Source organism: Orycteropus afer, unplaced genomic scaffold (genome assembly GCF_000298275.1).
Source record: "Orycteropus afer afer isolate SDZICR_OR568_19922 unplaced genomic scaffold, OryAfe1.0 scaffold00357, whole genome shotgun sequence".
NCBI lineage: Eukaryota > Metazoa > Chordata > Mammalia > Tubulidentata > Orycteropodidae > Orycteropus > Orycteropus afer.
The window spans coordinates 1,610,363-1,636,677 of record NW_006921944.1 but is presented as its reverse complement, the minus strand read 5'-3'; the positions used below and the strand labels follow the sequence as shown (position 1 = coordinate 1,636,677).

Here is a 26,315-nt window from a genome sequence, read left to right as displayed (position 1 = left end):
ATGGGCCTATAAGTTCATGTGAATGATCAGAATTCCCAGGTGTATAGTAGAGCTGACAAGGGGCAAGGTTATGGTCATTACTTGGTCACAGCCAAAATGAGTAAGAAGTGACCAGAAAAGGAAACTGGTGTTAAAGATATAAGAGAAAAGAATGTGCTAGAAGTCAACAGAAGGGCCAAAATCTGATGAGAGACATTGGAAAATGAATGCTAAGAATGTCCATTAGTTAGAGTGAGTTTGTTTTATTGGCAATAGAGTCACTGATAACCTTAATGAAAGTAGTTTTGGTGGAATTATAGAGCAGAAACCTGATTATAGACATTTGATTATGGGATAAGACAATACTTGAGAAAACACTTTCATTAATTTTGTCTTGGGAGGAAATAAATGACCATAACTGAACCTGGATGCATGTGTGAGGGTGAGGGGGTCAGGGAGAGGAAGGAGTAGAGGGGAGAGAATTTGTGTTTGCTTGTTGTTTGAAATGAGTTTCAGGTCACTGAGAAGGGGATAGGATCTAGAATAAATAAAGAGATGGACATGAAGGAAAGAGGGAGTATCACCTCCAATGCTATAGAAGGAGAGGATGAGGGGAACATAGGTAGGTTTGTAAGTGTAGTAACAGGAAATTAATGGAGTGTCTAGCTGAAGACATCAATTTTCTCTAGATATATGCTGAATGATTTCATTTTTTTTCATTATATAAATCTTGCCAAAATGTCAAATAATACATTTGTTTTTTTGCTGTTCATTATCCTTGCTACTATCATGCTGTTCTATCAGAAAAATCCTATTTGCTTGTTTATGTTTAATGTTTAAATTGAATGTATTTCTAGTTTTAGTGAAGTTTCTCTAGAGGTATGTTTCATTTTCCACTCTCTGCCATGGTCCATAATCTATGGTTCCAACCAATTTCCCTAGTATTTTTCTTTCTGTTGTAAACAAGGGATTCATGGTTAATTTTCTATAAACTGTATTAGGGTGTTTGAAGCTTGTCACATTTGATATATAATGTGATGGAGACAGGCATACCTCATCTGTTTTACTACATCCCTGTGGAAACTTCAAGTTGATGTTTGATATTATATCAGTCAGAATCCATCTACGAAAACAGAAACCATTCTAAATGTTTTAAGCAAAGGAAATTTAGTCCAGGGAACTAGTTACACGGTGAAAGAAAAATGGAAAATCAAACAGATGGTGACTCAACCTACAGATGAATAGCTTGGGAAATGGCTATCTTGTCTAAGCTGGAGGGACAGATAAAGGACACAGAGTTACCGGAATTTAGGTGCTGGGGTCACCTATTAAAAGCTGGACACACTAGGCCTGCCCAGAGGAAGCTGGAGCCCTGAAGGTTAATTTAGATGCAGCAGTACTCAGAGGTGCCCAAGGCAGAAATGAGAGAAATAGCCTGTTGGCTACCTTCCTCCTTTCTGTAGCAGACTGGATTATGAAGCCTGAGGTAACACTCCGTCCTCCACTGACAGAGAGCAGGGCAGAAGAAAGTCAAGGAATAGATCTGACAGCATAGGTTAAACACAAGCTCAGAGGTTGTTTGCAATCTATGTCTATGTGCATGCCATTTAACATCAGTTTTGAGAACTAGATGACATGCTGCGTGTAAACTATTTAGCATATGCCCATTATAGTATAGAGGTTCAAACAACATTATCTTCTCCTTTCTTTTTCCTTTTTTCAAAAAGATGACTTATTAATTCAATCTAACTATTGACTCATAATGATTTCCAAATGCTGATGCTGAGCTAAATAAAAAAAAATCCTGGGGTAAATTGATAGAGATAAAGATTTCTAGACTATATGAGGAGATTTGGGTTGAAGAGTTTTGAGTGAAAGTCATAAATAAGAATTAAATAAAACAAGACAAAACAGGTAATTCTAATGAACAGTTGCATTAATGAATCAATATTCAGGGAACTAATACAGTCAAATCCAGACCTATTCTGTGTATGAATTTCTCACTACCAAACTATGGGATTTGACTCAAGACTTTAACCTAGACTTTCTGCCTCTGCTGGACATATTTCTTATACACCAAGTTCCAGGACAAACACCACCTCTTTTTAAAGGAGTTTTTATTTTGTTGTTTTATTATAGCAGTTTGATAACTAGATTTAGTTATTTTGCTTTGTTTTTCTCTTTTCTACCCTGTACAACCCTCACTGATGATGTTCACAGAGGTTACTAAAGTGGCAAGTTTGAATTGTAAGTGAACTTTGTTTTAAGGTAGCAATCTTTGGTATGAAAATGCAAACAAAATACAAACCAGAAAAAAAAAAAGCAGATGTTAGCCTGAAATTTAAAGCCAAATAAAGCTCATAATAAATAGTACAGTAAAACTAGCCAGAACAAATACCCTTTAAATTCTACATCAAAGAAAACACAATGAATTCAACAATAAGACATTAGTTTAGGAGATGGTCACCTGAAGTCAAAAGAATATTATTTAACCTAGGGGCAATTCAAGTACTACTTTGTCCTTCCCCACAGAAGTACAAGATTCTAACACAAATGTAAGTGATCTAATAGATAACTTTTGAGTCCAATTACTGAGCTCCATATGCTATATGATATTTCAACACCTGGACATGCTGTTTCAATATTAAACAATTTCCTTATACCAGGTTTATGAGTTACAGCAATTCGACTGAGTTAATGAGTCATACAAGTTCATCTCTTTTTCTAGGGAGATTTTCCCCTCAAATACAAGCAAGCGTAAGATATTTTTCAAATGTTAATCATCATATAATGTGAGGTTTTGAAATGAGATTTTTAATAGAAAGTCATCAAACATTTTTGGCTATTGAGAATCTGCTATGTGACTGTTTTTTCTGTTCACATTGAGGTCTACTATTATTGACAATTTATTATTTTTCACTTGGAGAATTAGTCCACTTACATTCTTATTTCTTCTTAGTTGTGTCTATTTTTATAGTATTTTATGTGAGAGGAATAAGGGATAATGGTAATTTAGGTAGGGATTTTAGGAAGGGCCACTGAACTTGTGCTTAGTGTTGAATTTACATGTATTTCTTACTGAAGAATTTGGGTACAAAATCCTTCACTGCTTTAATTGATTTATGGCATTATTCAATGAATTGGTGAGTTTAGTGCATGTGCCAAGAGAAATTGTAAACATTCCCTTGAAAGGAGTTTGTACAGTTGTGGAACATTCAAAGATTAATTACAGATATTGAGAGTCAGTCCCTCAAACTGTTAAATAAATATAATAGTCTTAATATCAACACCTTTCCAGACACATTTTCAAAATGAAATTTGATGATATCACAAAACATTACTGAAATTAATCTATGTATTTTAAGCACAGTACAATGTGTGGTATTAATATACTATGCCTAATTCCTGAAGAAGTATGATGAGTGTGACTTTTAGCTAAAAAAAAAAAAAAAAAGGCATGTGTAGAATTTGAAACTACCAATAAACTTTCTCTATCACACAACTCTATAACTCCTTATTTTCCTTTTTCTTTTCAGGGAATATTCCCAGGGAATATCTTCCATGTTGTGTTTATTAATATGGGAGATAAAAATACCAGAGATAAGACTCTCAGTCACCTTTGTGTGAATCTTTGATTTCAACAAAAGCCTATACTACAATTTAATTCATTTGATGACTGGGAAATCCTAGCATCTCTGCTCAAGTTCCTGAAAGGCTTAGAACCAGTTGTGAAGATTGACACTGAAAATTCAAATAAATATGTAAAATAATTTAAATTATCAAAATTATTACAAACACATGGCAATAAAAATGCATCATGTGATCTGATCCTCTTTGGTCACGTAGTTCTGAAACATGTTAACAGAAGGAATCTTTGTTATGGATACCAAATAGTTTTACTAATTCAGCTCCAGAAATATAGTCTGACATATATTAGCATTGATTTTTAATGAAAATAATTTTGTGTTAATCCTTACAAAAATTAACTTTTAAATACTATATCCTCATTCTATCTTGTGATTTTATAACCCTCAGAGCAGGTGTGCTCATGAAAAAGGAAGTATCAATATAATTTGCTTATAAAATAGAACACTGTTTTTTGTGAGGCAGTTGGACCTCATTACCTCTATGATCTTTCAGACCCTGTAAAATCTATATTTTGTTAATTAATTAAATATTCATTTAGCTTGATGCAATGCTAAACACACACATACACACACAAAGAGAGAGAGAAAAAGATACTTTTAAAATAGTCTATATTTACTTTAGAGGTGATGTGGAGAACTCTCTTTTATCTCCAAGCATTTTTTTTTTTTTTAAGTCAGTCTGGTTCTAGACTTTAGAATTTACAATCTAATACATATGTTTTCATGATCTGTACACATATAGAAAGGTTTATATAAAAAGAATGGAAAATAAATCATTTTTAATAATTTGAGTATTAGTATTATGAACAACATATTTGATTTAAAAATTACCACAATAATATACACTATTTTATAGGAGAACAAGGACTTTAGAAAAATTTTAAGAGAGGGAAAGTTAGGTATATCCGGAAAACAACTTCCACTCTTTGTCCTTTTCTACAAATAATTTTTGGTGTGACTCTACCTTGTGATCAGAAATGCTGTGGAAATGTTGACATAATTTGAGATCATCCAAATATGTCTGTGAAGAAGGATTTTATTGCAGCAGTTTTCTTAAAATTATTTCTTGATTCAAACCAGTCAAAAAAACATGAAATTCAGAAAAAGCATTTTGATGCTGGTGCTTTCTCTGTTGTTTACACAATAGTTGTTTGTGTGTGTATATGTATAAACCATACATATATGTATACATATGTATATGTATAAACCACTATGCTTGGGTAGCATAGTGGCTAAGGCACTTGACTGCTAACCAGAAGGCTGGCAGTTCAAACCCACCAGCCACTTCTCGGAAGGAAGATGGGGCAATCTACTTCCATAGTGATACTGCCTCGGAAACCCAAAGAGGGGTCGCTATGAGTCAGGTCCGACTCGATGGCACATAACAACAACACATGTATAAACCAGTTGCCATTGAGTTGATTCCAACTTAACAGCGATTCTACGTATGTCAGAGCAGATCTGTGTTCTGTAGAGTTTGCCATGGCTGATTTTTTGAAGATTGCCAGGTCATTCTTAGGAGCCTCTGGCTAGTCCTGAACCTCCAATTTTTGGTTAATAGTCAAGTGCATTAACCATTTGTACCACATGGGCCCCATGTATATGTGTATATTCATATTAATATTTACATAATATTAGTTTATATTGTAAACTTCCTGATGTAGAAATAATGCATTAGCTAAAATATGAAGCATAGTATGCAGCTATGGTTTATATAAAAGGACAGTTATCTATAATAATAAATAAAAACCAACCAAATGATTGGGATGCAGAAACTATGCAAAAAAGGATGAAGAGCCTCTTAGATAGAAGAAGTTCAAGGCAACTCTTCCTGCACCCAGACGGAGCATGTGTGGATTCAATTGGCCCAACACCCGAAACTCCTGATTTTCATTTTTTCCATTTGATTACATGACCTGAGGACAAGAAACCAAAATCAAGCCACCTTTGGAGTCAACTTTACTCACCACTTTCTGTCTGTAATTCTGGGGTTATTTACCAGTGGTCTCTCTCATCTGCTTAGGAGCACCAGACAACATGTTGGACTTTCTCCATTAACTGAGATGAAGAAGGACAGGGGGAAATAACAACCACCTAGGCAGTTATTTTTTTCTTTATGATTTTTTTTCTTTCTTTATGCATGATGAAGTGTTTTAGGGGTTGAGGGTGGAGGAGGAGAGAACAAAAATAATAATAATTTTAGAAGATTTTTCTCTGTCTTTTATTCTTGAGCCCCATGAAGCCCTGGGAAAAACTGTCATAAAATAAATTGCTAAGAAACATATTAGAGTTTATTTTAAAAATCAAATATAATACAGAGGGCAGATAAATAATGAAGTGTGGAAGCCATATTCCGGCCACAAGGGACTTTATGGGGAAAAAAAGAAGCAAGACATAGCAAGGACAGTACCACAGGAATGCTAGAGATAACTTCCTAAATACCTTTGCCACTGAAGGTATCATTTTAGAAAGGATGGTTCTGATGGATGATGACAGGGAATAGATCTGAGCAAGCATGATGACTTTCAACTCTACTCAAAACTTTAATAAAATCCCAAGGGATCATAAACTGGCAGCTGTTTTGTGAAAATGAAATGCTAATGTTCACAATTATAAGTTTTATACGCACAACCATAACATATATAAAGGTATTAGGTTCTTTTCTAATGCAATAGATGTATGATTTATGTATATTACAGCAGGTTAAATCTCTTGAGGTAAGAGGAAAAAATTCACTGATAAGTATGCATTGGACCATATGAAATATGTCTGGACAGTTTTGTCTCATAAGTACTTAAAATAGAGAAACACTTATTTGAAGGTGAGAAAAAAAAAAAAAGATAATTTTACCTGAAGCAAGAATCTTATTAATACTACCCTAAAAAGAAGAAACAGTAATAATATTGCATGCTGCTGAAGTTTTAAACAGTAGTAGATAAGAAAGGAAACATTTCACATGTTAAGAAAATTTATCTTAGATCTTGTTGATTTTTGAAGACTAAACTGAAAGAGAAAGTGGAGAGGCATTACATTCAGTTAAAAGCGCTGGGGGATGAAAGAAGAGCGATCTCAATCATGACCAAACCCAGTTACTATGGGAAACCATATACTAATTGGAAATAAATGAAGACATTTGTGTCATTAATATTTCTTTCTGGATCTGGATAGATTACCAACACCAATACTGAAATTTTAAAATCCAGTATACATTAACCAAAAATTAAGTTGTTTATAAGACATCTAACTCACTGCCATCAAGTTGGTCCTGACTCCAAGTGATCCCTACTTGGGTTTCCAAGGCAGTATCTCTACGGAAGTAGATTTTCTAGTCTTACTTCCGAGGAGTAGCTGATGGGTTGAGCCATTAACCTTCTGATTAGCAGTCAAATGCTTTAGGTACTACATCACCATCACCAGAGCTAAGAAGAAATGGATGGATTCACAGAAATGTGAAACAACCAAATCAAAGAAGGTGAGAAAACATGACCCTCTCTGTGAAACTAAAAATACTCATTCATTAATTCATTTAAGCATTATATTTTGTTGCTTATGAGCATAGGCTTTAGAGTCAGACATAAGCATAGACCTAGACCATTATAAGATATATGTCCTTGGATAAATTAAATTTCTTAAGCCATTTTTTTAAAAATCTGTACAATGGGTATAATCATATCATCTCATAGGATAATTTTGAGAGTTAAGTCATTAAGATTTAAAAAAAAAACCAAAAAAAACACTTCAGGTTCTGGCAAAATGGTGGAATATGCAGATAAGCTACACAGACCCTCTGCAACAAAGCAATGAGACACCAATCAAAATCAAGAGAACACAATCCTGGAACCTGAGCTTTGAAGGCAAGGATAAAGAAGGAGATTAAATACCAACTAGTGGAAAACCTGAATGAAAACAGTAAGTAAGGAGACAAATGGGACTGTGGATTGCTGGCTCTACTAGGGATACAGCCATTTTGAACACTTCCTGACAACAACCTAAGAATCAGCTCTGCTCATTAAGGACTACAAGTGTAAGGACTGCGTTGATGTTTGACAACCAGAAAGGAAAACAGTGAAGAAGAGACCTGTGGAATACCAGTGGCTGTCTTGAGGGTGCAGCCATTTGGAATATTTGAAAGTGGTAGACATGGCCATTTTGAATATGTGCAAGTAGCATTGTTACCTGGACAGAAACCTAAGAATAGGCTCCCCTTGCCGAAGACAGCACGGGTAACCAGACTGGAGACTGACAATTAGAAATGTTCACTATTCCCCTTGGTACTCTTATACCCCATACCCTCTTGGTGAACAGAGGGGTGGCCATCCTCTGCCTTCACTCACCTTCTTAACCAGCCAGAATTCCATCCTGGTCTTTGCCCTGACAGAGTCTGAGTGCTGTGTCCCACCCCCCGACAATTGGTTTTTGTCTGCTTGCTTTTAAATTACTCTTTTCATCTTCTTCCTTTATTTATTTATTTTTTTTTATTTTTCATTTTTCTCTTCCTTTGCTGGTTCCCTTTTCTTTCTTTCTTTTGGTTCTCCCCACCCCTTGTTTTTATTTTTTGCAGTTTTCTCATTTTTTTCTTTACTAGTCTTTCATTCTTCAACTTTTTCTCTTATACTTCCCTCCCCAGTTGTTGTAGCTCTTTTCCCTCTATTTTCTTATTATCTTTCTTATAACCTTTTTTCAGTATATTTTTTAAAAATTTCTTCTCATTTATTGCATTTCTTTTTTTTTTTAATTGTTCCTGTTTGGTTATGCAATTTGAGGGGTTTTTTGTTTGTTTGTTTGTTCTCTTGTTTTTATTTTATTTTTGTTACTTTTTATTTGTGTGTGTTGTAGCTGAGTGAGAGACAGCAAGAATTCCTACACAACTCAACCATATCTGCCCTTCCTGCCACTGCAACCACTGAGCAAGGGCCACCACTTGCTTTTGCACCAAATGACCAATGATAGATGGTGGCCAAAACCAGCTTGACTCACCCTCATCTGCTCCTATGGACAGCTAACAGAAATCTGTGCACAAACTCTCATTCTTTATCACACCCACTAGGAGACAGATGATGAGTGCCTGTGTGCTAACAATTAGTGAACAGAGGAGCACAGTATCATTCACATCAATATATCAAAACAAAATAAAGGAAAAAAAAAACTTTGGGGGAATCACAATATACAACCACAAATCAAACATAAATTCAACAACACCACAATGTCTCAGAGACAAAACAACATCACAGATCACACAAAGAAGCAATATAAAGTACTAGAAACAAGGGACTGGGATACAAACCCAGAAAACATCCCTGAAGAAGAAGCAGCATTGCAACTCCATGATAAGGAACTCAAAATAATTATATTTTGGAACCTTCCATAGACTGAGAGATCAAGGAAAACATTGACAAGATCAAAGGAAATAATGACAAATTAAAGAAACACAGAAAAAAAAACCTCTAGAACAATTTAGGAAAACAACAAAAGCACCAATTGTCAAAATAAAAAATTAGAAATGATACAAAAACAACAAATAGAAATCCAAAAGGTTAATACAAGGATTTCAGAAATATACAACACATTGCATGGAAAAAAAAAAAAAAAGAGTAGAATTGAATCATTGGAAGACAGGATTAATGAGATTGAAGACAAATACCTCTATTCTACTTTGCTAAGGGATCAATCAGAAAAAAAATCAAAACAAAATGAAGAAAGCCTAAGATTCATGTGGGATATCATCAAGAGGAATAACCTATGTGTAACAAGACTTCCAAAACAGGAAGAGACAGATAAATCCACAGAGAAAATTGTCAGAGATTTGTTCAAAGAGAATTTCCCTAATCTGATGGAAGATGAGAATATATCCATTTAAGAAGTTCAACAAACCCCAAACAGGATAGACCCCAAAAGAAAATCACCAAGACATATCATCATCAAACTCACTAAAACCAAAGACAAAGAAAGAATCCTGAAAGCAGCATGTGAAAAATGAAAAGTTAACTATGAAGGGAAACTAATAAGACAAAGCTCCATTTCTCAAGAGAAACCATGCAGTCAAGAAGACAAAGGGATGATATATATAAAACCCTAAAAGAAAAAATCCCCAACCAAGAATTATATACCCAACAAAATTGTCCCTCAAATATGAAGAAATTAGGATATTTCCAAATAAGCAGAAATTAAAGGAATTTGTTAAACCAGATCAACCTTACAAGAGATGATAAAGGCAGTCCTTCAGAGAGAACCAACAACAAATGACAACTGATGATTAACACACATGATGACATAACCCCCAAACCAACCCAATAATAGAAGTATCCAAAGTAAAATAAGCTTACAAACTGTAAACAGGAAATCAACCATCAATTGGCAAATGAAGACTACTACAGTCCAAAAAGAGGGAATATATAGTGTAGTTACAGAACTTCTAAATGGTGAAGAAGTCTAGACAATTGTGAGATAGAACACACTGCTTTAAACATAGGAAGAACATTATAAATCACAGGATAATCTCAAAGAAAAATAATAAACCTTCATATCAAAATGAAAAAAGAGGACAAGCAAAAATATTTAGTAAATATTAAAACAATAGCAATGAAGGAAATAATAACATGATTCATTAAAAAAATGAGCTCAGCACAGAAAATTATATAGAACAAAGAAATCAGCAGCACCATAAAAAATACCTAACAAAATGACATCAGTAAATTCATACTTGTTTATAATTACACTGAATGTAAATGGGTTAAATGCACCAGTCAAGAGACGGAGAGTTGCAGACTGGGTAAGAAAACATGACCATCAATATGTTGTCTACAAGAGATTCATCTTAGACACAAAGACAAAAAATGGACTAAAAGTCAAAGGACAGAAAAAGAGATACCAAGCAAATGGCAACCAAAAGAGAGCAGAAGTGGCAATAATTTCTGATGAAATAGATTTTAAGACAAAACGACCATAATAGACAAGGAAGGACATTATATAATGATTAAAGGATCAATTGTACAAGAGGACATAACTATCACAAATAGTTACGCACCCAATGAAAGAGCTCCACACTTCATAAAACAGACTAACAGAATTGAAAAAACAAAAAGATGACTCCACAGTAATAGCAGGAGACTTTAATACACAACTTTCAAGAAGAGATAGAACACATGAGTGGTAAGATGGCAGAATAGGCAGACAAACTACACAGACCCTCTTCAACAGAGAAAAGAGATACCAATTAACACAAATAGAGAAGATAATTCTGGAGCCCTGAGCTTTGGAAGGAAGGATACACAAATGGACTAAACTCCAACTAGTAGAAGAACCCACGTGAAAACACCAAAAGAGGAGATACACGGAGCTGGGGTCTGTCAGTGATCTTGATGGCACAGACAGCTTGGATTTTGCCAAGTGGTGTTAGGAGCTAAGAATTAACCTAAAAGTCAGCCCTGCTAGCCAGGGCCTGTATGGAGGATTGTATTGGTGGCTGGTGAATAAAAGGGGAAACAGCGAAAATTGAGACAGGATGAGGTGTGGAATTTTGCCTGTTCAGAGGGCACAGCCATTTTCAATTTTTACAAGCAGTTGGACAATTTTGGATATTTAAAGCAACAACATTCTCTCAGATTCTAGGGACTTAAGAATAGGTTCCCCTTGCCAGGAAATGCAAGGACATTCCAGACATGAACGACTGGAAAGGTATGATATTCCCCTTGTTACTCTTATATCCCCCACTCTCTTGTTGAATGGAGGTGCGGCCATCCCTCACTCCCACCTACCTTCTGGGATAGCAGGAATTCCATTCCAGTCTGTGTGCTCTAACAAAGCCTGGGTACACTGCCCATCCTGCCCAGAATTTTTTTTTTTTGGTTTGTTTGTTTTTGTCTGTTTTAAAATTACTACTATTATTATTATTTTGTTCATCCTCTTTATTATTATTCTTTCTTTTTCCCTTCCTAGGTTCTAGTTTTCAGCTTCTTCTCTTTTCCCTGTTCCTGGTTCCCATTTTGTTCTTTCTTGTGGTTAACCCCGTATCTTGTTTTTCTTTTTGCATTTTTCCAATTTATTTCTTCATTATTCTCCTACTCTACCTCTTTTCTCTTATTGCCCCCTCCCAAAATACTGAGGGTTTTTTGTTATTGTTGTTGTTTATTTCTTTTTTTGGTGATGGCTTCTGTGTGTTTCTGTGTTGTGTTTTCTGTCTTCTTGCTTTTACTTTTTATTTTTATGGTTTTTTGATCGTTGTTTTGCTTATGGAGTGGGAGACAGCAACTGTTCCCATACAACGCAACCACACCCACACTTCTTGAAGCTCCACTTACCGAGTGAGAGCTACCACTTCCTTCTCTACCAACTGGCCAATGATAAACGACTACCAAGAAAAGCCTGACTCAACCTTAACTGCTCTTCACAAACAGTTAACAGAGATCTAAATAAAACAACATCACAATGTCTCGGAGGCAACAGACCATCACAGTCCACATGAAGAAGCAAGAGAAAATGAAAGAAACAAGGGAGCAAGATAAGACCCGGAACACATCCTTGAAAAAGCAGCAGCATTGGAACATCCTGATAAGCAATTCAAAAGAATTATATTTAGGTACCTTCAAAGGATTGAGAGACAGATCAAGGAAAACACTGACAAAATAAAGGAAAACAGACAAAATCCTAGAACAATTTAGAAAGAAAATATGAGAATAAAATGACAAAATAAATGAAAAATTAGAAATGATACAAAATCTACAGATAGGAATCAAGAAAATTAGTACTAAATTTTCAGAAATAGATAATACATTGAAAGGGTAAAGAAGTAGAATCAAATCAATGGAAGGCAGAATTAATGAGATTGAAGACAAATACCTGAATATTTGTTTGGAAAGGGAACAATCAAAAAAAGATCATAACAAAGTGAAGAAAGCCTAAGTTTCATGTGGGATGTCATCAAAAGGAATAACCTACATGTAATCGGAATTCCAGAACAGGAAGAGAAAAATAAAACCACTGAGAAAATTGTACAAGGTTTGTTGGAAGAGAACGTCCCTGATATGATGAGAGATGAGAATATATCCATTCAGGAAGTCCAATGAACCCCAATCAGAATAGATCCCAAAAGAAAATCACCAAGACATATCATCATCAAACTCATCAAAACCAAAGACAAAGAATCCTGAAAGCATCACAGGAAAAACAAAAAAAGTTACTTACATAGGGACAAGCAATAAGAATAAGCTCTATTTCTTGGCAGAAACCAAGCAAGCAAAAAGCAATGGCTGGTATATATAAAACCCTGAAAGATAAAAATTTCCAACCAAGAGTTATATACCCAGCAAAACTGTCCCTCAAATATGATGATGAAATTAGGAGATTTCCAGATAAGCAGAATTAAGGGAATTTGTTAAAACCAGACCAAAATTACAAGAGATACTAAAGGGAGTCCTTTGAACAGAGAACAAACAATAGCAAACAACAACCAATCATTAATACACAAGATGACAAAAGCCAGAAACCAACATAGCTATGGAAGTATCCGAAGTGAAATAAGTTTGCAAGATTGTAAACAGAGACACAGAGACGTGAATTGGTAAATGTGAATGACTATAAACCAAAGAGAGTGAAAAAATAGTGTAGTTATAGGACTTCTAAAAGGTGAGGAAGACAAGAGTGTTGCAAGATAGAATGGAGTGTCCTAAACTTGGAGAGAAAACTATAAATCACTGCATAACCTCAAAGAAAAATTACAAAATTTCACATCAGAATAAAAAAGAGGACAAGCAGTAATATTTAGCAAATGCTAAAACAATAGCAACAAAGGAAATGATAATATGATTCAAAAACATGATGAGCTCAGCACAGAAAATTTTATGGAATAAAGAAACAAAGGTCACCATGAAAAAAATAATAAAATGACAGCTACAAATTCATACTTGTTGATAATTACACTGATTGTCAATGGATTAAATACATCACTCAAGAGACGGAGAGTTGCAGACTGGATAAGAAAATATAACCCATCAATATGCTGTCTACAAGAGACACACCTTAGAGACAAAGACAAAAAAGGACTAAAAATCAAAGGTTGGAAAAAGATATATCAAGGAATCGCCATACCAATTTCCACAGTGGTTGTATCATTTTTACAGTCACACCAGCAATGTCTGAGATTCCCAATTTCTCCACACCCTTGAAAGAATTTGTTATTTTCTGTATTGTAGAAATTTGTTATTAATGCTGGAGTGAGATGATATTTCATGGTTTTTTTGATTTGCATCTCTCTAATGGTACATGGTATTTGCATGTGTGGAGCCACCCTCAGGCAGAGACCACAGTAAACAAGCCTGAGATCAGCAGAAGATGGCTGTTTGCCCCAGGGGCAGGCCAGGTAAGTGAGCAGGGTGGGAGAGACCAGGAAATGAGCAGAGCAGTTTAGAACAGCTAGGGGGAACAAACTTGTCTGTCAGTTTGTCCTACTGTGGTAGCTTGAGTGTTGCTGTGAGGCTGAAGGCTATGCCACCAGTGTTTCAAATGCCAATTGATGTCTTTGGTTCCATGTTTATAATCTTGTAAGCTTATTTTACTTTGGATACTTCAATAACTGGGTTGGTTTCTAGTTTATGTCATCATGTGTTTTAATGGTGGTTGTTGTTTGCTATTATTGGTTCTCTGTCCAAAGGACTCCCTTTAGTATCTGTTGTAAGGTTGATCTGGTTTCAACCAATTCTTTTAGTTTCTGCATATCTGGAAATCTCCTAAATTCACCATTACACTTGAGGAACAATTTTGCTGGGTTGGAAATTTTTCTCTTTCAAGTCTATATATATATATATGTATATATATATATATCATCCCATTGCCTTCTTGCCTGCATGTTTCTGTCGAGAAATCCAAGATTAGTCTTCTTGGTTGCCCTTTGCCTGTGCTACTTTCAAGACTCTTTCTTTGTCTTTGGTTTTGGTGAGTTTGATGATGATACTTTTTGATGATTTTCTTTTAGGGGTCTATCCTGTTTGGGGTTTGATGGAGTTCCTCAATGGATATATTCTCATCTTTCATCATATCAGGCATCTTCTCTTCCAAGAAAACTTTATTTTTCTCTTCAATTACATGTACGGTGTTCCTTTTGATGGTATCCCACATGAATCTTAGGCTTTATTCATTTTGTTTTGATAAAAACTAAAAATAGTGTAGTTATAGGACTTCTAAAAGGTGAGGAAGACAAGAGTGTTGCAAGATAGAATGGACTGTCCTAAACTTGGGGAGAAAATTATAAATCACAGTATAACCTCAAAGAAAAACTATAAAATTTCTCATCAGAATAAAAAAGAGGACAAGCAGTAATATTTAGCAAATGCTAAAACAATAGCAACAAAGGAAATGATAACACAAAATTTTTGTACAAAGTTTATACATGATTGGTTATCAGGGATGGGAGTGGAGGGAAGGGAAAATTCTTAGATAGGTTAGGAAAAAAATATATGTGTGTGTGTATGTGTGTGTGTGTAAAGATTATTAGTGGTTATAAGAACTAGGAGGGAGGAGGAAATGGAAAGCTTTTGTTTGGGAGGGGCATTGAGTTTATGCTAATGTTGGTGGAATATTTTGGCAAAGAATAGCAATAACAGTAGCACAACATAAAAAATATAATCAGTGTACCTGAGCTGTAAACGTGGAAGTTGTTATGTTGGCCAAAGTCTTGTTGTATATGTTTTCACCACAATAAATTAAAAAAATAAAAATAAATAAAATTTCACAAAGTTAAGGGATTCAACTATACTTACTGAGCAACTACTATACGTTTAAATCTTGGGAATGATTTTCAAATATTGCATGTAAAATGAAGTTTATGAAGGAAATATTGATAAAAATCATTTGAGAATATTATATATTATATAAGTAGAGAGGTTTTGAAGTAGCGAGATATAAATCAGCTTTGTGATCTTTGACAATACATACCAATTTCAGATTAAGTTATAAATTGTTCTAAGTGAACAAAGAGGGGCATTAAATAGGACAGTAACTAACAGCAAGATTTAACATATTCCTTTGGAATTGGGCTGTCATGGTTCTAAGTATTGTCTCATTGTCTCTTGGCTTTAATATGTAAACTCAGGTATTAACTATTAACTCATCATCCACTATGAGCAGGAGCTCTAGTAGCATATAATGCCTAAGGCACTTGACTGCTAACCAGTAGGCTGGTGTTCAAACCCACAAGCCACTGCTCAGAAGGAAGGTTGGGCAATCGACTTCCATAGTGATACCGCCTCAGAAACCAAATGAGGGGTTGCTACGAGTTGGGCCAACTTGATGGCACATAACAACCACCACCACCACCATGAGTTAATAGTTACTTTATTAAAAATATTTCTACATTAAGTTACAAGTATTTGCGTTTTACTTTGTAAGGGTCTGTTGAACCTATTGTAAGGATGCCCAAGCCTTCCACCTCTCTCAGTATTCTGGAAACTACAAGGACCTACACTCAAACTCTGTAAAACCAGGTTGTTTCTGTTAAATTTCCTGTCCTATCCTTGACTAAATACATTTGTTACTTGCCTGTGTATTTTTGTGCTCCTAAAAAAAGTAACAACGTTAAGGATGAGAGATCTGTATTTGAATCAAGAAGGAATAAACACATCAAACATGAAATCTTAATATTGGCTGAATAACTCAAAAATTATATTAAAGCATGCATGATTTCATTGCTGGAAATAACAATAAGGCAACTTTCAAGCAGAAAATGTTCACGTCCGTTCAGTACACCATGTCTTCCATTAAGTATTTCACATACTTCTATTGAACATACATTTGGCCATTATTATTTTTATAATAATAATAATAATGTATGATTAACATTATTTTTCTTGACAGATGAAAAAATTATAGAATGATTACAATTTTACTTGGAAAAAATGTATTTAAGATTCTCTTGCTTATTTTAGTTTGTTTTATGGCTTCTTCTGGTCATTAATGATGTTATTTAATTTGAGAAAATATCAAAACCTGGGCCTAAGTCCAGACCAGAAGTCTTTAATCAAATCAAAGAAATTTCAAAGGAAATATGGGCTTATATTTTTTTTCTGAAAATATGTAGGCACATAGGAAATTTTTGGTAAGTTTAAAACTCATCTTTTGTACATTCACAAACAATTCTGAGGTACTCTTGGCTGCCAGGGACTATGCTAGGTACTTGGAAAGTCTAAATTAATTGAAAGGTACGTCAAATATTTTATTCAGCAAAATATCAACAGTCTATGAATACACAGAACATTATCTCATGAAAGTATATTGTTAGAGTCTGGAAAAAAAAAGGCACCCAATTAAAAATTAATTGATACACAGAGAAGAACATTCTTCTTTCTTAATTTAGCTTATAATGCAACAAATATCTGTGCACTCATTACTATCATGGGAGCTCTGGTAGCGTAGTGCCTAAGGCACTTGACTGCTAACTAGAAGGCTGGAGGTTCAAACCCATCAGCCACTCCTTGGAAGGAAGACGGGGTAATCTACTTCCGTACTGATACTGCTCAGAAATCCAAGGAGGGGTCCCTATGAGTAGGGCCCGACTCGACGGCACATAACAACAACTATCAGTATCATGCATTTATCTTTTAGATCTCACTTGCCCTTACTCAGATCAAGGATGTGTTTCACAACATTCCATAAATGAACACAAACTAACATTGAAATGATTGTCTTAAACCGTTGAGGATTCACTGATTTTTAAATCTACTGTTTTATATTAGGGGCTTTCAGATCGTGAAAATTCTAGCAGTTCATTGAAAAGAAAATGTGATAAAATTTGAAAGATATAAACTAAACATTGTTTTATTTCTTAGAAAAACTAATGACCCTAACATTCTATTATTTAATTTGTTGCTATAAAGCATTTATTCAAATATTTTAATACACATAATCATTTATCAAACACAGAGTTTTTAGAATCCACTATGTGCCTGACTTGCTATAAATCCCTGGGTAAACTTCCATAAAGATTACAGCCAAGAAAATCCTATGAGACAGTTCTACTCTATCACATAGTGTTGCTTGGAGGCAGACTCCACTCAACAGGACTCAACAACAAGCTTAATCCTACAAATTAAAATGAGCTTCATACAATCTCCTTCACCACTGCTACACATTCAAAAATTTCTGACATAAGTTCATTTTATCATAGCATAAGTACCTGTGAAAAAATAAACTAAGAAAAACGTGGAACGATTGACCTAAATCCATGAGAGTATTACTGGGCTAGAAGACTTAGCTTAAAATAAGAGAAACAAAGAAATATGAAATTATTTAATAGATTGGAATAGAATTATTACCTTTTCTCTTGAAAACTAACTTCAAGATTCATGGTCTTCAAATATGTTTACATATTAATTCCTGGAAAGCAAGTATATATATGGTAGTTTACGTGGCAAAGAGAAATTAGGGCTGCTGAAGGAATTGATGTTGCTAATCAGCTAACTCTGGTAGCATAGTGGCTAAAGCACTTGACTGCTAAACAGAAGGCTGGTGGTTCAAACCCACCAGCCACTCCTCGGAAGGAAGGTTGGACATTTCTACTTCCGTAGTGATACTGCCTCGGAAACCCAAGGAGGGGTCGCTATGAGTCGGGGCCAACTCGACGGCACATAACAACAACAACAACAATCAGCTAACTTAAAATAGGTAGATTAAATTGGATTATTGAAGGAGGTCCAATGTAGTCAGAAGAATCCTTAAAAATGGAAAAGGTAGGCAGAACAGAGTCAGCAAAAGAAATGTAACTATGGAAGAAGGTACAGAGAGGTTCAGTGCTGGTAGCTTTAAAGATAGAAAAAGAAAGTAATGAAACTAGGAATATGAGGGGCATCTAGAAACTAGAAAAGGTAAGAATTTGGATTATCCCCTATAGCTCAGAAACGCAGCACTGTCAACACCTTGATTTTAGTCTAATGATACTGTGTTGAATATCTGATCTACAGGACTGTAAGATAATACATTTGTATTGTTTTAAGTCACCAAATCTATCATAACTTATGGGGCAAATGGAAAATTAATACACTACTCAACCTGGTAAAATTCACATCACTCTACAAACGAGATCTAGTCAATGACAAAAAAAAAAGAAAAAAATATATAATTCTACTCTTTCATTTTTGTTTAGAGTCCAAAGAATGTCCAAAAAATGCCATCCATTTCATTTATGTGAATTGTTTTCAGTTTTGATAGGTACCTGAGGTTTTTAGATAAATGTAAGAGAGTTCATTGGCTATAAACATTAATCACAGAAATGTAATTAATTCTCAATTTTAACACTGAGAATCTCTAAGGGACTTCTAGGCCAAGCTGATTGTAGTTGAATAATCAGTTAGTCATAGAGAACACAAACAACAAAGCTTCTTGTTTTCATATAAATGAATTTGTACTCCTAATCATAGGTTCATATTTTATAGTTATATAATATTTAACAAAAAAAATAACATGATTTAAAATATTTCCCTTTAGATTTTACTTACACACACACACACACACACACACAATATTCAAGAAGTTAAAATTGCATATATGAGCCATCCTTTCCAAACTAAAGGGCAATATTTCAGGGACATTTCTCTTTAAAAGATTTAATACAAAATATTTAAAAATATTATATATAGTCACTTTAATGTATATTAATGAGAGAGTAAAAACAACAAACTCCAAAAAAACACTTGATTCTCTCTACTGCTATATATGTTCATTGTAGTAAAATTAATGTCTATCCAAGATAGTGTGTTTCTTAATTCTCTCTTTTGATGCAAACAAAATTTAATACACATCAATGTTTAATATACAACCAATAATTAGTTATTGATTAAATACCAAGGAATCTAATAATAATTAGAATAATATCAGTGTAACCATTAGTATGTCTTCTACCAGATCAATCATTTTAAGCTATGTTCAGCATCAAGAGTTGCTCTATATCCTTCACTTAACATATCTGACTTCAAAGTAGATTTTCCTTTCATAAAATATAATTTTTCTAGAGAAGGAATTTTTTAATTTTTTTGGCATATGTTGTAAAAGGATATCCAGCACTTTTATTGATTATTTATAAGTAATCATTAAAACATTCATGTTATAACATTAAAGTACTTATTAAAGATGTGAAAGAAGTAAAACATCTTGACATCTAGGGATTTCTTTTTTTAATTTAATGACATCTTTTCTGGTGGCACATAGTACCTAAGGCATTTGACTGCTAACCAGAAAGCTGACAATTCAAAGCACCAGCCACTCCTTGAAAAGAAGATTGACTCAACCCAAAGAGGGGTCGCTGTGGGTCAGATCCAACTCTATGGCACTGAGTTCGGGTTTTGGTTTTTGAATTCTTAAGGATTCAGTCTTTTTTTCTTAATCTTCACTGGGATGTGTAATATGATGAAACCACTTCCTCCCCAGAGTTTGTGGGTGATCAGAAGTATAAAAAGTATAGAATTTGTTTATGCTGCTCTATTTTTCTTTAATTTTAAGTACAAATGTGGAGAGTATACTGAATAAAAGTAGGTGCTATTTTGTTTTCAGTACAAAATTAGATTTAACACTATGATCAATTCATATTTTAAGTTTTGATTTTGTCCCAGAGAGAGAGACAGCATCAGATCTTTTTATTTTTTCTCTCTTTCTTAGTTATTTGAGCTTAAAAAAAAAAAAATGTGTTTATATCTATATAAATTCATTGAATTAAAGTTTAGGTGAAAAAAATCTTTTGAAAAAATATGCATATTTATTTTTCATATCCATATAACTATTTTGTAGCATCCAGAATACATAATTTAATTCTGAAAAAAAAATTAAACATTTATTTTATTGTAAACATAAATACTTAACAATTCCATTCTCCAAGAGCTGCCTCATTGGATTTTGCATTCCATTGACACTGATTTGGCAGATCTTAGGGCTCACCACAGGGAGCTCTGGTAGCATAGTGCCTAAGACACTTGACTGCTAACCAGAAGGCTGGCAGTTCAAACCTCCCTCGGAAGGAAGATGGGGCAATCTACTTCCGTAGTGATACTGAAACCCAAGGAGGGGTCACTATGAGTTGGGTCCAAGTTGGGTCCAACTGGACGGTACATAACAACAACAACAATAGGGCTCACCACAGAGAACTCTTCTGTGGGTGGTGGTGTTGTTGTTGTTATGTGCCATCGAGTCGGACCCGACTCATAGCGACCCCCCCCCTTGGGTTTCCGAGGCAGTATCACTACAGAAGTAGGATTGCCCAACCTTTCTTCTGAGGAGTGACTGGTGGGTTTGAACCGCCAGCCTTCTGGTTAGTAGTCAAGTGCCTTAGGCACTATGCTACCAGAGCTCCTAGGAAGATAGCCCAAAAGCACAAAATGGCTTACAAATTTAAATGTAGAATGTTAAACTATGACTTTTAGAAAGAAATATAGAAAATATTTGGGATCTTGTGGTTAACAGGATTCTTAGGCTTAATACACACACAAAATTGATCAAACAAATTTAACTGAAATTTTATAAAGGTTTTAAAAGATGAAACACTGGGAGAACATATTTGCAAAGCATATATATAATAAAAGACTAGTATGTAAAAGATAAAAAGAATTCTCAAAACTTAACACTAAAACTTAACAGCCATCTTTTGATTGTTACAAGGTGAAGAAGCTGAGGCTATCAGAGTTTAAAAATCCCAAGGAGTTAGAGAGTGTTTACCTAATATATGTACTTCATAAGCATGTTACAAGCATTCTTTTTTCTTCACTCTGTAAAGTCAACATTATTACATTTATAGAAGAAAAGCTGAGGTTTAAAAAAGTAAATTGACAAAACTCATGCAACTAAAAAGGAATAGTCAAGATTTTAATCCCAGGCTGTCTACCCTTAGCCTACGATTAGGGTGGACCTTCATGCTTGTAACAACTACATGTGTTGTGACCACGGCAAACATAAATTGAAACAAAAACAAACCAACAAAACTAACAACCAGCTTTGTGCCTTTGGATAAATTGATTAAGAGGGCTTCCAGTTTTTTCATATGTAGAACTAACCTAGTAACTCCTATTTCATAGAAATTTTGTCTGAATAATATGTAAAATTTTCAGTATTTTGTCAGATACATAGTGTGTACTGAATAAAATGGTAAATATTTCATTATAAATTTTACAACACACACACACACACAATAAATAAATGAATAAATAAATAAATAACCTTTTTCTTCCATCTGCTACCTTATCTACCAGGTAGCATTTCACCAAAATTTGTTCCCCAACTTCTGGAGTGTGAACTTGTGAAAGAGAGACAGCAGCTGTTCAGTCAACAGCTACGTTTATTTGCCCCGTTATATCTTGGTGTGGCCATGTGCTAATTATTGCCAATGCAGCGTAAGTCCAAGTGATGTGTATCAGGCCAACAATTTTATAAATGTGCCTTTTCAACTCTGTTCCCACACTGCAGATTGCACAGGTCTGCAAGATACCAGGGAATGGTGGAGCCACAGGGAGAAAAGCTGTCAATTAACCAGAAGCAGGTCCATGAGCACTAAATATACTATTATTTTTAAGCCTCTGGGGGAAAAGACAAGGTAGGCTCAGTGAAGGCAATTCCTTTATTTATTTATACATTTGGTTGGGATAGGTTTGATAGCATTTGTAGTATATATTTGTTGAACTTTAAATAGTTTCCAAGAGAAGATATGTGGGGTAGGTTGAGATAGAGATGATTATTCAAGCATTTGCAAGGCAGTCATCTGGTAAAGTTACATGGAAAATTGAAACATTGTTGTTAGGTGCCATAGAGTCAGCTCTGACGCACAGCATCCCCATGGACAACAGAAGGAAACACTGCCAGGTCATGCACCAGGCTCCTAATCCTTGCTATACCAAAGCCCATCATTGCAGCCACTGTGTCAGTCTATCTCATTAAAGGTCTTCCCTTTTTCACTGACTCCCTATTTTACCAAGCATGATATCCTGCTCCAGGGAATGGTTCCTTCTGAGAAAATGACCAAAGTAGGTGAGATGAAGTCTGGCCATTCTCACTTCCAAGGAACATTCTGGCTATATTTCTTGCAGGACAGATTTGTTCATTTTTCTGACAGTCCATGGTACTAAAAGATTGAAGTTGTGAAAGAACTGAAACATACTGTGCCTGAAATCCAAGTTGTTGGTTTAATTTCTGCTAAAATGTGTCCTTGAGGAGATTTTTTGTCCTCCCTGAGTCTCAAATTCCCCAAATATCAAGTATGAAAATAGAACTACTACTCAAAAGCAAACAAAAACAGTAAACAACAATGAATACATAGTACTGTGCCTATTTGCTTTTTAATATATATATTTTTCTGTGAGGTTCTTTCTGTAGTAGAAGGAAGATGAGGATAGAGTGACTAGGAAGTATGTTTCATTTGACTGAAAACAAACAAAAAGATAATTTTGTGTATAATAAATTGACATGGGTTTTCGGCCTTCTAAAGCAGGTAAGTATAGAAAGGGTTTTATGGAAATCGATAGATATCCTGGGTAAGGAATAGAACCAGATCAGTAATTTTCAATTCTTTTCTGAATCTAAGGGATAGTTTCTTAATACTGGCAATAATGATATTTTTGGCTGAACAATTATTTGGTGTAGAAGGCTCGCCTGTGTATCATAAGATGTTTAGCAGTAGCCCCAGACTCTACCTACTAGATATCAGTATCAGCCTTCCTTCCCTGGTGTAACAAACCAATCTGAGACTTGGAAAAATGTCCCTTCTATGGGGGGAAAATGCTTCTATTTGAGAATCACTGATGACTTTTGGATGTGTCTCAGGGGCTCAGGGGTTCCTCAGCAAGGAATCATGGTGTCGACTGTTATCTGAGAACTAGATCACCCTACTCCTACCCAAACAGGCACACAAGCCATGTCACCTAAAGCAGTTGTGTTTATGTGTTAGTATATTATTTTAGGGAAAAAAAAGTGGTGAAAGCCATTGGATAGCCAACAAACATTTTAACTTCTAAGAATCAGTAGATTCCTTTATCTGCTAAATATATTCTAAAGCTTCTAACCATACTCATTTTACCAATTCAGAATCATCTTTCTGATGCATAGATATTAACAAATGATTCTATTATAACAGTACAAGTATATTATAGATCATCTCAGATAGAAAAGGAATACTCAAGATTTCAGTGAACAGTTCATTCATTAGTATATTTATTTCTCCAGATAAATCACTGTTATGTGGTCAATATGAAGAAGCTGTTTACGTGTTCGTATTTCCACATGTTCCAATACACTCTCTAGAAAGCCTTATTGATAGTACATCAGGTACTCTGGAATGGATTGTGAGAAGATTCAATGGCAAAAAAGGAAAAAAAAAAAAAACAATTCTCCCATTTTGATTTCCATCTCTTGGAGATGGAAGTCATTAAATATAACTGATCAAATTTTCATTATCAAAATTTTCCCTTCGTTTTTTCTAAAGTATATCAGAGAGTCTATTCATAGTGTAAAGGGATGCTTCTGGATGCTGCGGTAACAGGAACACCACTGACAACATGGGTAGGCTGAAGAACGTAAACACCAAAAAAAGAGAAAATAATGACAATGATAAAAATAATAATGATAAAAGCAGTGATATCTCAGATAGTAAAGCCAGGGCATCAGAGAATCAAATTATAACAAGGATAGCAGATTTTACAGTGATTATCCTGCTTGCCCAGTTAAATGTTAAGTTTTGTGTTCTTCATGATCTGTGAATATAGTAAGTGTGACGCTACTGGGTCATAACTGAAAAGTACCCACTAAGTGCCAGGACTATAGTAGGGGCTAAGTAGATGTGGTGGCATAGTGCCTAAGGCATTTGACTGCTAATCAGAAGGCTGGCAGTTCAAACCCACCAGCCAGTCCTCAGAAGGAAGGTTGGGCAATCTACTTCTGTAGTGATACCACCTCAGAAACTCAAGGAGACAGCAGTTTTGTTGTTGTTGTTGTTTGTTTGTTTTTTAAGTAGATGTGGTATAGTAAATTACATGATATGGCTTTTCTAGTCATAATCTTTGTAACTCCCACTTTGCTGTGAGAAACTGGGTAGATGTTTGTTAAAGTCATCCACCTGGGACAGCATGAAGTAATCTTCCAGGAAGTTCACTCTCTCTCAGGTGTGCAGAATTCTGATGTTGGGATTGGTTAGTTTTGCCACTCTGCCAGGCTTAAAATGAGCACTCCTAGATGCAAAACAGTATCTCTCTGACTTCCAGATGAGAAGTGCTGCTGAGAAAGACGTGCTGCTGAGAGAGAGACGTGCTGAGAGAGACTGTCAGCTGAGAGAGAGGGTCGACAGAGAGATGGCCAGTTGAGACAAACTGAGTGTTCTTGAACTTGAATTGTAGCCTGTTGCTTCATTAAAAACCCCATAATTTGTAAGTTCTGTGTGCCCACTGCAGCGAATTATCAAACCCAGAAGATAGGTGGTAGATGTCGTGGGACAGTTGGTGTCAAGGTTAGTAAAAGGGTTAGAGGGTGGTGGCATGCCTGGCCTCATAAGAACAGGTCTTGGGCTGCTGATGGTGATCCTGTCTTCCTCTTGTGGAATTAGAGGAAGTCAGAAGATGCCAACTCCTTGCCCCTTTTGCCGTAGATAAAGACAAGCTGGAAAGTATCCTGGTCATATAGAATTTGTAAGGTAGTGGCTATTAAATATGATTAAATAATGTAAATGAATTTGATACTTAAGTAAGCTTAAATATCCTGGATTCCTCAATTATGCCAAATACTACCTTCTTTTTAAAAATCTGGGGAAAAAATAAACATTATTATGATTATTACAGAAGTATTACTTAGATAAAGTTATACCCTCTTAGTGATACTGATTGAGGAAGCTGGTAATGCCTCCTTTGGGAAGGAATAAATATTTATCATTTTAATTTTGATTTATGAAGCTTTATATGATTCAATTTATCACAGGAATCTATGAATCAATATAAAAAATTGCTAAATTTTAATAAAAATGTTTGATTTTAAAATTAAAATCAGAGCAATATTTGAATATTTTAATAATTATATAACTACTCTCCCTGAGTCAGTCCTGTCTCATAATGATACCATGTGTGTCAAAATAGAACTGTGATCCATAGAATTTTCAATCGCTGATTTTTCATAAGTGGAATGCCGGACCTTTCTTCCGAGGTGCCAAACTTTCAACCTTTTGGTTAATAGCCAAGAGTGTTAATAATTTGTACAACCCAGGGACTTCAATAATTATATATCTTCAAATAAATTTATGAAGTTGTATAACTTAATGGTGGGAAAAAAGGAGTTTGGTATTAAGGATTCCAAACATTGATTCAAAGTTACTTTATAATGTAAGATAAATTCATAATAAGCACATAACATTTAAATAGAAACAGATATTATAAATATATTGCTTTATTTTCGGTTCATTGATAATAATCCAATATAAGAAAATAATCCCAAATTTTCAGTTTTAACTCATTAATAACAAAGGAGATGAATACATAATGCATGACTAAAGATTCAAATTTTACTTCAATTAAATGGAAGACATTAATAATTTAAGGGAAATTTATTATTTACCTCTCTTAAACCATAATTCAAACTGCTGTTCAAAATATAAAAGTATGCCACTTTAAGAAAATAAGGATTATAAATATTTTAAGTTGAAAATGGCCAAATCATAAAAACGTCATTCCTTATAAAAACATTTATTTTAGCATT

The 26,315-nt window shown here is 34.7% G+C and overlaps 1 protein-coding gene across 1 annotated transcript in view; it reads right to left on the bottom strand.

The window, feature by feature from the left end:
• The window catches only part of GPC5 (glypican 5), a 1,212,227-nt gene that overhangs the window by 230,239 nt on the left and 955,673 nt on the right, over positions 1-26,315 (bottom strand). Inside the window, exon 7 of the mRNA XM_007952748.1 lies at positions 7,910-7,955. Coding sequence (XP_007950939.1) covers positions 7,910-7,955 — 46 coding nt within the window. The remainder of the gene's footprint in view (positions 1-7,909; positions 7,956-26,315) is intronic.